Raw genomic sequence first — 16,294 nt, 5'->3', positions numbered from 1 at the left:
GGACCAGAGGGAGGTTCCACAAACCCATACAAAGTAGGTTTGATTGAGATTGAGTGGAGGTATTCATTTGACTGTCAAATACAGAGGAGATCCGGGGAGTATAATTGAAGCTCAAATATTTGTATATGGTGGCCACAAACACAAACTCTTCCATAGCTCTCCAGACTACCAGTGGCTACATAGTCATCTGGGCCTGTTTTGTCCCCAGATTCCAGTGGTGGCAGCTGCAAGAAGGTGTCCTGGCACTTTTAGAAGCTAAGTGGTCACATGACAAAGAGACTGCGAACTCTCCTTACTACTCCATGAAGAAAAAGATCTTTACCTTTCAAAATAGCAGTCTCTGGCTGTCATTATAATGACAAAGGATGACTGTCCCTGGACTCATTTCAGATGTATGTATCTGTCCTATGTGAACAAAGAAGTTAAATCTCAGGAAGATCCCTGACAGCTGAGAAATAAGACTCATTTGTCACTCTTGACCCATTATCTCAAGGAAAGGACCCTGTTACTCTTGACAAATCCTCCCAGTCTCCCATGATTCCAACCAAACCACATGAACGTGTATGAAGCCCATTCACTCACCCCCCAAAACCTTCATGTGAGGACTAAACACCTCAGCTGACACTGAGGCTCTGGAGTGGAGAGATGGTTCCAAATGCAAACATTTCTTCCTGTCCTATCAATCATTTTTCTTAATGATTGATTTCTACATGATACATTGTTGGAATGGGTAGATTCTGGGCCATGCTACAAGCCCATAAAACAACCACTTTAGTGAATATACAGAGACCATGAACTGATAGTGTGAGCTTGAATGAATCTCCTCTCCTGAGTACTAACCATCTTGGTCTTTAGATACAGAAAGCGTCCCCAACATTCTGGCTGTGGTGAGTTCATGAAAGAGTGTTCCATTCTAGTAGGGTTATGGATTCCTAAGCGTCTTCAGAAACCATCTGCCACCTGGTGACTTGTGCATGATCTTAAATTTATGCTTTTCTCTACAGTCTGATGAGCAGATGTTTTGAGAATGGTATCTTTGTGTTTATCTTCATCTTTGGGGTAAAGTGTTTGGTTCTTAAACTTTAGCATGAGGGGAGCTGCAAGTTTTCCATCTAAATCTGATGTAAGACTGAAAATAATGAGTCTGGAGAGATAGCTCAGTGGTTCCTAGCATGTGTTGCTCTTGCAGAGGGCTATGATCAGTTCCCAGCACCTTATGGTTATGTTAAGCACCTTAAGTTATCACAGAGAAGGAAGCCTTCTTGAGGAAATGCTTCCATGAGATCCAGATGTAAGGCATTTTCTCAATCATGGGTGGTGCCATCCCTGGGCTGGTAGTCCTGGGTTCTTTAAGTAAGCAAGCTGAGCAAGCCTGGGGAAGCAAGTCAGTGAGCAGCACCCATCCATGGCCTTTGCATCAGTTCCTGTCTCCAAGGTCCTGCCTGTGTGAGTTCCTGTCCTGACTTCCTTTGGTGATAAACAGCAAAACCATCAGTTCCAGGCAATGTGTGAACACCAGGCATGTATATGGCACACAGATACATTATGCAGGCAAGACACATATACACATAAAATACAATTTTAAAAAAATCTCATAAAATAAAAAGTACTTAAAAAGTTGCTGATCCCTCCTAAATTATCATGAGTATTTGTCAAAAATGAGCAGTGAAATCTGCCTAATAATTAATTGTATTTGTTAACAAAATAGTGTGTTTTATTTGTGAGATGAATTGAATTCACAAAGATAGTTCTCTGTGGTCACAATTTTTGTGCTTTTTATGTATTGCTAAATTTTATTTTATAATGTTTTACTAATGACTTCTTGGCCAGTCGTCATGATGGATATTGGTCTGCAGGTATCTTTCTTTGATACATCTTTGCCTGGTTTTGATGTTAGGACTAAGTTGGCTTTATAAAAAGTGGGCAGTTGGTTTTTCTCCATCATATCTGAAAGAGTTTATAAGGAATAGACATTATTTCTCCCTTTAGGTATAAACGAAGTATCACTTTAAAATAATAAGTTATTAATTACTATCATCATTACTTTTGTTTTCTTACTATTGCTTCCTTTCACTTGATTCTAACTTCTTGTTACAGTCAGAGCCTTATATCATTGATTCTGATCTTTCAAATCCTTTAATAAAGAGGTTTGAAAGCTATAAATGTTCCTTAAAGCACATAGCATATAAATTATGGATGTTGTGCTTTTATTAGTTTGTCAGAATGTTACCTAATCTCCTTTATAGTTTCTTTTTTGAGGGGCTACAGAGTTTGAAGAAATGTATTGTCTAATTTCTAATTATTGGACATTTTAATTTTTTTATTCTGGTGTGGGTGGGCATTGAAAGCACACTGGGGGGTCTGAAGGTTTCTAAATTTATGGGAGTTTTTATTATGGCTGAGTACAGTGGTCAATTTCCATAATTATGCACTTAAAATAGGATGTTTGATTTGGGGTGGTCAAACATTGTGGTGGTCAGAAACAACTCGGCCAAGGTGGTTGGTAGAGTTAATATCTTACATGTATTTTTCTAGCTTGTCCTACCACCTCCCAAAACAGAGTTAATAGACTTTCCTACACTGCTTGAAGAATAATTATCGCCAACTTGCGGATACTATCAGTAGATACATACACATGTATGATTTGGGGCATCCCTATGAAGTAACTTTTTATTATAATGATATGCCCTTCTTTGCGTGATGCTTCTGTTGCTATGGTTACTTGATCCGGTGACTGTGCAACTGTACCCACATCCTTATGCTAGTTGCCTACATTTTTCATGACTCAGTGTAATGAAAGCTGATGAGAACAGTAAGAGCGATGGAAAAATCTATTGCAGTAGAGTCTAAGCGAATGGCTAAGTATGTTCCTTGGGGAGTTCTGCAGTGACAGTCATCAGTACTGCTTACCCTGAGTTTGTCCCTTTAATAGACACATCTTTGGGACTGCACTTGCAGCCTTGTTGATGTTTGTCATCACCAGTTTCACTGGCCATATTTTGAGCATGGCAGTTTTGAACAGAAAAGAATGTTTCATTTTCAGGATCTTGCTTCCTGCTATGAGACTACCCTCCTCCCTGCAGCTCAGTAAGCAGCAGAATTCAACACAGTAGATGCTGTATGGTTTTCACAGGAGCTACTTCACAGTTAATAGGCCCAGGACCTTAAGAAACCACCATGAAGAGACAATCACTTTGCCCCCAAATGTGCAGACATGCAGCCTAGTAACAGAGAACTGAACACGGGATCTATTAATCCTCTGGGTTTGGAATCCCATTTGTTCATAAGCTCAGAGAACTGGGGCCCAGCTAGCAAACTGAAAAGGTGTCAGGGGCTCTATTGGGAAAGAGGGGGAACTGGGTGGTAGCTCAATTGAAGAATAGCCAATGAGTCCTTTGAGGAACTCCTCTCTATTTAAGAGAAATAAATGGAATGCTGAGCTCCTGCACCAACTTGGAGCAAATGCTTAAAAATACTTTACTTACTAGTATCATCATCATCTCATGATAGAGTCTCTTAAAGCCTGCACTGTGTCTTCAACCATAAAAGCAAACATCAACAGTGATCAGTCAATTTAAGTTCTCTGAAGACTGGACCTGGGGTTTGCTCCTCTGAAAATGCCACTGTAGACACCTTGGAGGGAGCAGTGTCTGAAAAAGGAAGTGCTCAGTGGTGGTCTTATATGGACAGACAGATGACTGGATATGAGGACATAGATGGATAGACAGATGGACAAATGGACAGATGGATGAGGGGGGACACCGAACCTCTGGCTCCACCTGAAACAAGTGAATTACATCATTAAGATAATAGTGTGGTGGGGTGAAGACATGGCTCATGGTTTAAGACTACTAACTATCATTTCAGAAGACCTGAGTTCCATTCACAAAAAACAGGCCAGATGCTCACAGCCACCAATAATAACTCCAGCTTCAGGAGGTATGATGGCTTCTTTTGGCTTTTGTAGGTACTTGCAGTCCCAAGTATATTTCCACATGTGACCACATAATTTAAATTTTTTTCTGAAAATCAAAGCATAGTCCATAAATTTAGTGGGGGAGGGGGGCATTATCTCAAAATCCCCAGTATAGGATTGTCCATATGTACTAGCTGAGTTTGTGTGTCAACTAGACACAGCTGGAGTTATCACAGAGAAGGGAGCCTTCTTGAGGAAATGCTTCCATGAGATCCAGATGTAAGGCATTTTCTCAATTAGTGACCAAGGGAGGGGGTGCAATCGTGGGTGGTGCCATCCCTGGGCTGGTAGTCCTGGGTTCTTTAAGTAAGCAAGCTGAGCAAGCCTGGGGAAGCAAGTCAGTGAGCAGCACCCATCCATGGCCTTTGCATCACTTCCTGTCTCCAAGGTCCTGCCCTGTGTGAGTTCCTGTCCTGACTTCCTTTGGTGATAAACAGCAATGAAGAAGTATAAGCTGAATAAATCCTTTCGTCTCCCACTTACTTCTTGGTCATGATCTTTTGTGCAGGAATAGAAACCCGGACTAAGATACCATGTATATAAGAAGCTTCAAAGTTGTTGATTGGGTGAGTCCAAGAGACCCCCACAAACAATACAGGCATCGCTGCACCCCTTGACTACCTCCTATAACTTGCAGTTTGTTGAAGACAACACACTCCAGACACAGAACTTGGAAGACTCAAATAGGAACTGATCTGGAAGCCTCCTCCCTAAGGACTATCTCTCAAAGTATCTCAAGCTGCCGTGCAAGCTGCCAAGTTAGAAAAGCAATCAATAGTCCTACCCATGTGTAAACTCTGTGAGTCACAATAATGACTTGCATGGCAAGATATTCACAGGAATGCGATAGGGGTATTTATTCCTTGAGGTAACCAAGAGCTGCCTAATTGAATGTAAGGCATACTTGATTCAAAGAAATCTATGCATAGCACTATGCCTAATATGCAAAGTACCAGTGCTTGTCACTGGTAAAGCCACAGACCCTAGATGAAAACTTACTACTGCTACTTTCAAAAACCAAAATAATTTCTAACTGCAGTCTAAACTCCTATCCTTATACAGAGAAGTATGGCTCTCACCCCTCATCTCTCTCTCTCTCTCTCTCTCTCTCTCTCTCTCTCTCTCTCTCTCTCTCTCTCTCTCTCTCTCTCTCACACACACACACACACACACACACACACACAAACTTTCCTTTTGCAGCAGATGTGATGGTCATTATAGAAATCTAACACTAGTTAAAATAAAGATTACAGCTGGCTATGAAATACCCAACTTCAACTGATACTTCCACAGCACAGACCCAATGTCCAAGACTTAGAGAACACCACCAAAGAAGAATCAGACAAACTCTAAGAGCTAGAGGACTGGTCAGCTAAGAGTTAGAGTCTTCTATACATGTCAGGGAAGCTGCACCCATGAAATTTCAACAACATGGTTGCTTAAACAAGACTAGCGCTGTGACAGTTGTTGACTCAGATGGAGGAGCTCTCACAAGGTTCCATCACTAGATTGAAATCTATAGACAATCCATGGCTGCTGAAAGAGAGAGGATTTGATTTTCTCTAAGGGTAAGACCCTTGAAGGATTGTCTAATTCCAAGAGGTCAGTCCTGCACACAAATACATATGAACAACATTAAACACACTCAATAGGTTGTATACATATATGTACACATATATACATATACACAGTACATATACATACATATACAACATATACCCATACAACATATACAAATACACACATATGTAACACAGATATTATTGATGAAGAGGTTATGGATTTAAGAGGAAACTGAGGGAACACAGAAATAGTAGCAATGGGAAAGTAGAGATGAAGTAAATTCAGTTTTCATGTATGAAATTCTCAAAAGCTTTAGGCAAAGTGTTCTAGGAATTTGCCTTTGGTGATGCCTCAATTCTTTCTGTAGTGTTAGTCCATTGCTCACTGTTTATTTTGGGTGTGGCTTATGTTACAGTGTTCTCATGTGCTAGAGCTCAGTGCCAGTGTAGTCCTGTGGGAAGGCAAGGAAATCTGTAAGAAGTGGGGTATTCCAGAAGGTAATGAAACCTACAGGGACACCCTCAGAAGGGATGCCCAGTCTTCCTGGAGAAATTCTTTCACCCTCGCTGAGAGCTTCTCAGGAACATATAGATTACCCCATCTTAGAGGCAGAGTCAAAGGTTTTCCCTGCCATCCAATGCAGTCTGATTCTATACTGCAGGCTTGTACAAGTTCTACTAGGTGGTGGCCATTTGCACAATTACCACAGAAGCCATTGGGAAAGAAAATACTTGTCCATCAGCAATCCCTCCTCCCATAAGCCTCCTCATGGAGCTTTCCACGTGACACTGAGTATATATTTCGTGCAGTAGCCCAGCACGCCCACTGAGAACACTGGTACAAGTGTTGGCAGGGGATGATCTGGCAAATAGCCACAGGACTAGGAAGTCTGCCTCGTTATATCTGGCATGCCAGGGTGTCCTCCCCAAGTAGGAATTTCCGTGGAATTATTATATAACCTTCTAGGGAACCTTTGTGGCTAGAATGGGTTCTAAGAAAATGCAGAAGAGGCGGGCACATGGTTGAAGATCGTAGGTTAATTATAGCTTAGCAAGGAGAACGTTGCAGGCTTATGGTGTCGGGAGTCAAGGCAGCATGCAGAATTGCTTGCTTTTGCATTGAAGGTGGTTAGGGCAATCGGCAGGTCCACGGATTTAATAAAGTAGCAAGTGCAAAGCTGGCCACCATGGGTCCTAGACTAATTCTGTCTCTGCTGCTAATGGGATCTTAGCTGTGACACTCCACCAGAGATCTCAGGGCAACTGTTTTATTTTGGCAATATTAGAAATATATTTTTAAAAAGAAAGTTGTAGATATTCATGTTATACACTATTGTATCTTAGTATGCACATCCTGATTAAAGGATTCTTGTAGGATAACTGAATTAGAATAATAATCTCTCTCTCTATCTCTCTCTCTCTCTCTCTCTCTCTCTCTCTCTCTCTCTCTCTCTCTCTCTTTCTCTTTCTTTCATATATTTACTATGAAATCTACCTTCATAGTAAATTTCCACGAATCCCCAGGGACATGCCCAATGCAGTCCTGGGTGTGCACACCTATTTGGCTTGTGCCTCTGTCCTGTTTGTCAGATGTGGAAGGTGTGTCCTAGTTAGCAATGCTGTAAGCTGAAAATTCAGCAAAAGGAAGGACTTAGTCGGAAACCACAAGCTGAAATCCTGACATGGTCGATACTTGGTGAATCAGATTCATGAATAAATCCAGTTGTTCCAGAAGTAAAACCTGTGGTGACATCAAATGGAACCTTAGACCACAGGCCACCTCTGGGTGACTCAGACTGCTGCCCTTGGGAAGGCCTTTTGCTCAATGAAAGGGTGAGCTCAAAGCCCTCAGCTCAAAATACCATTGGACAACAGAAAGTACCAGTTGCTTTCAGCTGCTTTCTAAATCTGGCCCTGGGCTTCTCTGGTTTCACTTAGGGACCCAGCGGTGCTCCAGTGCACACTTAATACTCACTGTGCTGTGGGAGACCAAAGATGACCATGTGGGCAACCTCATCAGAACCAATATAACGGCAGCGTTGCCCTGCAGAGGGTCACAACAGCAGGCACAACGGTCACTCAGAAACTAGAATCTTACTATAAAATGATCATTCTTTAGAAACATCAATATGGAAGCAATTTTGCCTTGAGAAAGTCAATCAAATGTCACCAGTGATGGAATCACCACCAAAAACCACAATAAAGGGTTGGCTCCAGACAAGACAACGAAAGAAGCCCCGGGCTGAGATCTGACCCTCTCTTGGCAGCAGCAGGCAAGAACGTGCTGTGGCGATACATACAGATGATTTCTCAGCGAGAATTTATGCATGCCACATGACTGTGCTCCTGATAACGAGGCGGTGCATTCCAGGTAAGTTAGAGAAGTCAACCTTGCCTGTAGAAGCAGAACCTGATAAAGTCTTTCTGGAAAAGCTTGGTGGCTGAGGTCACTGAGTACAATGTCATGTGTTACCTTGGCATTTGGAAAAAAATTCAAAAGTGCCCAGCCTGGCTACAAATTCCCCATATTGCTGATGCTCCACCATTAACAGCCCCAGCCAGATAACTCTCCTTGGCAAGCATATCCATGCCAGTCTGTAAATCTCCACACAGTTCATACACATCTTCTCTGAGGACCAGAGTGACTCAAGCCTTCTGTCTGTTTTCTATAATTCCCCAACCTACTCCCTTCAATCTCTGAACCTATGTCTGTACCCTCAGCCTCTGCTGCTGTGTTCTTTTTCTTAGGGCAGTCTATATGGTTTGAGGTGTTATTTGGTGTCCCAGTCTCTTAATGACCTGGTGTTGGAGCTGTCTGTACCATTGCAAGGGTTTGGATGAGGATTCCCTCCATAGAGTCATGTGCTTGAATACTTGATCGCCAGTCAGTGGACCAGTTTGGTAAGGATTAAGAGGTATGGCCTTGTCAGAGGAAGTATGTCACTGGGGGCAGGCTTTGGGGTCTCAAAAAGACTTGTGCCATTCTCATCACATTCTCTGTCTCCTTGGAGAGAGTAGGAACAAGATGCGAGCTCTCAACTTCCTTTGCTCTGGCTTCACGTACTCTAACCCTATGAAACCACAGGCCAACCAACACTTTATGACATGTCAATAGAAAAGAAACTATGATGCAAGTATCACATCTTTGCCCATCTCCACAACTTGAGAGTAATAACTTCTCACTTACCAATAGGGCCAATAGGAAGTGATTAAAATAGGTGCAGGTATCAACGTTTTAAATCTATGCATTGCTTAACCTGGACATTTTGTTACTAAGATAATATTTTAAAGTAGTCCCAAAGGCAAAAGCAGGGTCAGGAAAAAATAAAAAGGCATATTTATTGCAACTTTTTTTTGGTAAAAACAACAACAATGAGAAAACAGAAACTACTTAAACAACTGTCTGTAGAGGAAATTGCGAAATAAATTGTCACTTAATCTACAACATATTCGGCAACAGCTGAGAAGACATGAAAAGACCCTGAAGGGGCTACAGCTAAGTAACACACAAGACCCCTCAGTATTTGTTAGAATGATACACATCTGCAGCTATGCAGATAAGCAGCTATGCAGATAAGCAGCTATGCAGCTATACAGGTGTGTGTGTGTGTGTGTGTGTGTGTGTGTGAAGCCTGGAAGGGAAAAGAGCAAACCGGTTCAAGTGGAAGCTTTCTGTTTCTGCCTCATACTTTTATACTATTCAACATTTTACACTGAAATGTATTCCAGTGTTGCTTTTGTGCAGGAATCTAAGTTTTAAAAGTGAAATGCCATCAAAGTATTATAAATGTCTTCTGGGCCAACAGCTGGTAAATGCTGTCATTTTATGTGAAACTGATCAATGAATTTAGCTTGTCCGGAATATTCCAGAAATCCAGGTATGGGCACTTCCTGCGTCTTGATGCTATGTCTTACTCTTTCTAGCCTGTTCATCCTCCTTAGATTCTCTAGAGAATTCCTGAGCAGATAGTCCTCATCCACGTCTCCTGTAGCGCCACTTAAGTTCTCTCTCATGTCTCAGTGTCCAGAGGAATTTTTTAAACTTCATGTAGATCTTCACTGTGTATGTGTGTGCGTGAGCGTGTGTGACCGTGCGTGAGCATGCGTGAGCATATCTATATTTATTAGAAACAAAAGTACTGCCTTGGCCAGCAGCAATAGCCAGAGTGCTTACAAATAATGGTTTCTCAGTGCTAAATACAAAAATGTTCTTGAATTGAATTGGAATGGAAACTGAATTGTGTATTTTCTACTCCTTTCCTCTCCTTAAAGCAACTAACGAACAGTTAGATATAACACATGGTAGATCTTCAGAACGTTACCAGAATTCGGCCCACAACGCCGACACGAAGATCCAGGCAACCCTGGCCTCTATGGCCCAGCAGAATCCCTCTAATCCCCATCGCAGACGCCCACCCCATCCACAGGCACGACCTGGGCGACTCACCACGCTGATCCCATCATTAAGCAGGGCCTCCCCGAAGATCATCATATAAAGCTGTTCATTCACGCGAGCCTCCTCAAAGACAGCCAGCACGGCCACGGGGTCCACCGCCGAGATCAGGCTGCCAAACAGCAGGCTCTGTAGCAGGTTGATGTCGCCAAGGCCGAAGGCCTTGATTTGACAAATGAAGTAGAGCGAGAGCCCAATGCCAAAGGCATTGATCAGGGCTCCCAGGCCTGCCCACCACAGGATGGAACCAATGTTCTCAAAGAACGGCCTGGTGGGCATAAAGTAGCCGCTCTCCAACACGATGGGTGGGAGGAGATACAGGAAGTAAATGCTCGAATCCATGACCGGAGGCGATTTGTGATGGGTGCCAAAAATGATACTGCCCACCAGCGCTCCCACGATGATGAGGAGGCAGCTCTCTGGCATGAGGTGTGGCAGACTGTGGTAAAGATGGAAACCTGGGAACACGGAGGGCGAGAGCATAATCTGACAATGAACAGGGTTGGGTCCAGCCCGATTGGTCTAGCCCACCGACACTGGCCTAATGTTACCTTCAATGCAGTTCCTCGTGTCGTGGTGACCCCCAAGAATAAAATTCTTTTCGTTGTTACTTCATAACTGTAATCTCGCTACTGTTAGGCATGTTAATGTGAACATTAAAACCCATAACTGCAGTGTTACTGGGGTTCGTCAGGAGGTTGCGACCTACGGGTTGAGAACCCCTGCTCTTTCAGACTCGGAAAGGTGAGGTGGTGAACAAGACCCATCCATGCATTGTATCTACTGCAGAAACGCGTGGCTTTCAGATAAGAACGTGTTCTAGTCACTAGCAGCAGTCACAGCCTGTGAGCCCATTTCTTCCCTTCTTCCTGCTTCTTATGGGTTCCGAAAGGCACATAAGGAAAAAGTGGGTAAAATTATGTGCACCATGAAAAGCCCAGTGCATAGCTCAGGCAAAGTCTCACAGGCTCCTAGGTCCTGTACTTACTGTGTGTCACAGAAATAAAACATCGTTATTTCTCTCCCCTACTTAATTAATAATGTTTCCAACTGGTCCCACTGAAGAAAGAAATAGGGTCATATTCTCCTAAAACGTTCTTGTCACTTTTGCTAATTATGTAGTCAACCCAGGTTTCCCCAGTCACTCGTCTTATGATCTGTCCCTGAAGTCCATCCCTTCCTCTCCGTTTCTATCACCAGGGCCTTTTCTTAAGTCCTCACATCTCTCCTGCTATGGATTGCAGATCATAACGCCTGCTATAGTTTGGATCTGAAACATCCTCCAAAACCTATTACTTCATTAGCGTCTGAGGATGTGCTACTGGTGGACATTTACTGACAAGAACATTGTGGCTGTAACGTCACAGGAGCTGTGCTTGCTCGCACAAGACATGCATGAGATCAAGCCAGTTGACATCGTACTGTGGGTAGGTAAGAGACACATCAGAGCCACTCCTGGCTGTGGGCTATTGAGAACCAATGGATGCTAGGAGAAAAGACTTGGTTTTCTTTAGGGGTCCCCAGTGGATTGATCATGTACCAGGAAGTGGCCCCAGTCCTATGGACTTAGTTGGTTTCCATGGATTGAGAGAGAGAGAGAGGGAGGGGGGAAGGAGGGAAGGAGGAAGGGAGAGGGAGGGAGAAAGGGAGAGGGAGGGAGATTGAGAGCATGAAGTTGGGAAGCAGTCTTTTGGAGATGTCAGGGAAGAAGAGTTGGAAGAGGAGAGTGGGGAGGTAAATATGCTTAAAATACATTTTATGCTTGTAAGAAATACTAAAAAAATAAATAAGGTGAAAACTTAAGTTGTTAGTCATCAATTCAGATGTCACTTGGCATAAATAGATAGTAGCAAGTGGTGGAAGTATGGTTAAGAACATTCCAAAAATCATCTTAAATTCTCTCTTAATCCCAAACCAAAATGCATCTAAACTTTGTTTTACATGAAGGATTCATGTGAGCAAATCAAACAACAGTCTTAAAGCCAAACATCCCAACACAGTACAATCCAAAGACAGAAATTTGGCACATTAAGGAATGGCAGTAGGGAGATATCAGTCTTTGTTTTCTATACTAGACTACTGTACTTCAATAAGATGAGAAATCTTCATTAGTAAGGCAAGACATTGGTTTGCAAAGCAGAGCAGTCTCAAGTAAGAGCCTAGCATTCAGGAAGAGCTTAGGGTACAAACAGTTCTGTCTCTGCTGTGTGGTTACAAACAAACCTACAGGGAAATTTCTGACAAGGGCAGAGAGAGACACCTTGATTTGGTTACTTTTTCAGAAACCATTTTTTATTGTTGTTGCTAAACTCTCCAAAACTTGCCACATTCCACTGTGCAAGCACACAGGATAAGGTTCTGAGCCGGTTAAGGATCTAGGTTTTCCAACCCTGTGTATCTCACTCTTAGTTCCCCCTAAGATATGGAAGGCACTCAAAGCCCCCCCCCCCCCATGGATTAATGCTCAGTGTTTATTGAGCATTCTATTGTAAAGACCGACATGCTGTTGAATTAGTGAGGTGGAAAGCCAAAGATGTAGATTATCCTGCAGCTCCCACTGTTAGTAAAGTTTTAACAGTGAGACATAAATAATCACGGTTGAACTAGTACAACATATGAGGGTACACTGACTGGTTTGGTGTGTCAACTTGACACAAGTAAAAGTCATCAGAGAGGAAGGAGCCTCAGCTGAGGAAATGCCTCCATGAGATTTTGTTGTAAGGCATAGTCTCAGTTAATGATCAATTGGGGGGTTAGGGTGGGGGTGGGGTATGCTCAGCCCATTGTGGAACTGTGGGTGGAACCATTCCTGAGCTGGTCGTCCTGATTTCTATAAGAAAGCAGGCTGAGCAAAGAGATTAGGAGCAAGCTAGCAAGCAGCACCCCTCTATGGCCTTTGCATCAGTTCCTGCCTCCAGGTTCCTGCCCTGTTTGAGTTCCTGTCCTGACTTCCTTTGATAATGAACACCAATGTGGTGGAAGCTTAAGCCAAATAAACCTTTTTTTCCCTCCAACTTGCTTTCTGGTCACGGTATTTCATCTCAGCAACAGAAACCCCAACCTAGACAGAGCTGATGTACGTTACATATACAAAGGCATCAGAGCCCAGTGGCTCACCAGAGGGCTCCCAAAGCAACACAGCACTTTGGTGCTTCTGCCAGAAGTGTATCCATCCTTCAACACGGCCAATCAAAATCCTTTGCAATTAGGCTCCCTTTCCCTGTCTTGTTTGTCTGTTTTCCTTGCTCGAACTGTTCTTTTTACTTGGCTTTATGTCCTGCTCAGAATGTGACGCTAAACCTTTCCCATTCCCCACCAGGGGAATTAATGTCCTCCTCATAATTACCAGGACAATTTGTTTCTATAATGCTTGTTTAGTAACAATAATCCTAACCTATGGCGTTTGTACATCACTTACCTGCGCTAGCCCATAATTTCCCCCAAACTTAAGAAGATGATTTATATTGTTACATTGCTTAGCAAATATCCACAGCTCCATCTGTGTGGTAGCTGTCTGTAAAACTGTTCAACTAAATGAATGGACTAACCGGCCATCAGAGATGCTCTCACATGGATGGTAACTGGTTGCCCTGGGAAATGCTAAGATACGCAAAGTTGGGTAATGAAATGAGAAGCACTGTAGAGAGGGGAGCTCGGGGTGGAAATGGTCCTGGCAGACTCTTCTCCCCCTTACTGAGAGATAATCCACCTGGCTTGAGCGAACTGTGGTCAGAAAATTTATTAAGTGGAAGTTGGAAGATGGTTTTGTCCCTTACAGGGAAGAGCTTGCCTTTCAAATTAATTAAGGTAGATTTCTTTCTATAGGCTATGGGGAAACCAGTGAATGTCTCCTTGGAGAATTTTACAGTTAGCTGTATAAAAAGAAGATATGGGTCTCAGCACTGTTTTGAACTTATCTACTATACACAGACAGGTTGATGCAGTTGAGTATAATTATAGTCAAAGGATGTCACTCTCAGTGAAACTTCACTGGTGTCCAGACCAGCTCAAGGCCATTTGAAGCCATGGATTCTCTGTTTTCTAATCACAACTCCCTTGGCCCCCTTTAACCTCCTTCACCAGCCTTATTTTCATCTTTTAAGTGGTACTTATTTTAATCAAAATTAACTTCTAAATTATACCATGGAGTAGAAGAGCCTGAAGTGTGTGTGTTCTCGTGTTCTCGGGCCCGTGTTTCACCATTCTGACCTTGTTTCCTTGAACTGGGATTCCCGAAATGGATTCAGTATCTACCTGCCTTAAGGCAAAGTAGACCTGTGGCAGGGACGGGCCACATGCTCATCATATTGTCGTGAAAAGGACTTAATGCATTTTCCCACTTTGAAACATCTGCCCACTCCCATGAAGGGCAGCAGAGTCTCAGAGTCAGTGACTTTCAAATCTTAAAATCCCGTTGCTTTAAAGGAAAATGCAAAGGCAGAACATCCCCAGAAGAGGATGATTTCATTCCATTTCAGTGTTGTTCTTCCAGATGGTCCCAGAGACAGTCCCCATAATAGTCTAAGATGAGAAATAACTCATAAAGTCAGATGTGACTTTAATTGTTTTGTCCTATAATGTCTGGGTAAGCTAACCATTTAGCAAACTGCAAGAGATGTCTCCCAGCTTGTATCCCAACTAACCACTTCTTTTCCATCTTCATACTCTAATACTTAAAACATATAGCTTAAAGAAGCACCTGAGTGTACCCATGGTCCCTAGCCCACAGACAGGAGGGAGTTACACGGGCAGACATGAGTCCTTAAACAATAACAAGACTACACCTGGCTCAATCTACATTTCACATGTGTGTGTGTGAAAATAAGAATGCTTGGAAGATTTTCCATCCATTAGACAATCCGTGTATCCGAATTATCTACAGTCATAGAACAGTCATAAAGGAGGCAAAGGCAATAGTATGTGCAGTACCTGACGAAGTTGTGTAAATTTTCTACTTTGACATAATATGTTTTAAGGAGACAGGGGGCTAAAGATCAGATTAGTTGTAAAACCCGGAGCGCAGTGGCTTCCAGATGAAGGGTGCCTGAGTAGAACTCAGCCTGCTCGCTTGAGCTCACTCTGTTCATAGAAGAAGGCAGAGGTGGGCGGCAGCTCCATTTGAGTCAGGAGAAAAGCCATGCTTCACAAACTTATTGACTCAATATGCCCCACAAGTCATTGCTGGGGTGTGAGCGTTGCCTGTGCCCCCCCCCCGCTTCCTGTCATTAGCCAGAAGCATGAGCCTCTTAGAAAGAATAATTAGAGCCATCACAAAATTACAGTTCTGTGGCTAGGAATGAATGAGGGCTCCCTTATAAAAGAGATGTTATGGGGTCTCCAGCATTTCCGGAACCCTTTACGCTTTACGTTTTATATCAGTTAAACATACAGTATGGGATTTTATATGACAGAGAAGACACGTGGTTATCTTTTTGAAATGTGAAGCCAAAACAACGCAGGTATGCATTTAAATGTCAAGCACAGCCCGGAAACATTCATCAGCCACGGTTTCCCTTGACTTCAGGGAATGTAATCTCAGTGCACAAGTAACAGCTACTGCCTAGTTAACCCATCGCTGTCTGCCACGGAAGAGATTTTCATACATGACACCTCAGGTAAGAAACCGTCCTCCCTAAACATGTGCTTGAGGACTTACCTATCTTCGCAAGAGATGCGAGCAGTATCCAGAGGGTGACTTCATAAGGGATTTGAACATAGTCATAATCCAGTTTAAACACAGATATCCCTTCATCGGGGTCTGAGCTGGAGGCTGCAAACCGAACATCAGGAGCCTGCTGGGTGGGACTGGAGGACTCATTAACATACGCTGTCGCTTCCAGACAGGTCAGGACCGGCAGCAATAGCAACCAGTTCCACGAACTAAAAGCCAGAAACATCGCAGGACCCATGCCCGTGTGCCCCTTACTATGCGCCTCCGTCCTGATGTGCGCCACGCCTCTGCGGCAGGGTGAGCTTCCAGCTGCATTACCCAACCGAGAGGCAATTTCTTTGCAATCCTGAAGTCATTACCAAAGGAGTCCAGTGCGGTGAGTCTGCAGGTGCATCCTTTGAAATCTTCAAAATCTGCTGTGGTCAGGCAGCTCAGCTCTGGGCTCAAAGGTGGGCGTCCAGTAGGATCTACCGGGAGGGCCTTCATCCGACTGTGAATTGAAGAGAAATCTATGAGGAGAAATCCCTCTTCATTCGAAGCCGTTTCTTCGTTCACTGAACACTGGCTTGATCTTGTGAGTGTAAATTGCGAAGAGCACTCATTCCGTGAAACACACTGAAGCCTTTTAATGA

General features: G+C 43.2%; 1 protein-coding gene across 1 annotated transcript in view; it reads right to left on the bottom strand.

Annotated features, from left to right (window-relative positions):
• SLC9A4 (solute carrier family 9 member A4) overlaps nucleotides 1-15,900 on the bottom strand; it is a gene marked incomplete at both ends in the record, with an annotated part of 48,788 nt that extends 32,888 nt beyond the window's left edge. The window contains 2 exons of the mRNA XM_080917178.1: nucleotides 9,986-10,449; nucleotides 15,648-15,900. Coding sequence (XP_080773304.1) covers nucleotides 9,986-10,449; nucleotides 15,648-15,900 — 717 coding nt within the window. The remainder of the gene's footprint in view (nucleotides 1-9,985; nucleotides 10,450-15,647) is intronic.
• Nucleotides 15,901-16,294: the final 394 nt, after the last annotated feature.

The sequence above is a fragment of the Micromys minutus genome (assembly GCF_963924665.1).
Source record: "Micromys minutus genome assembly, chromosome: 5".
NCBI lineage: Eukaryota > Metazoa > Chordata > Mammalia > Rodentia > Muridae > Micromys > Micromys minutus.
This window is presented reverse-complemented; position numbering and strand designations above follow the sequence as displayed.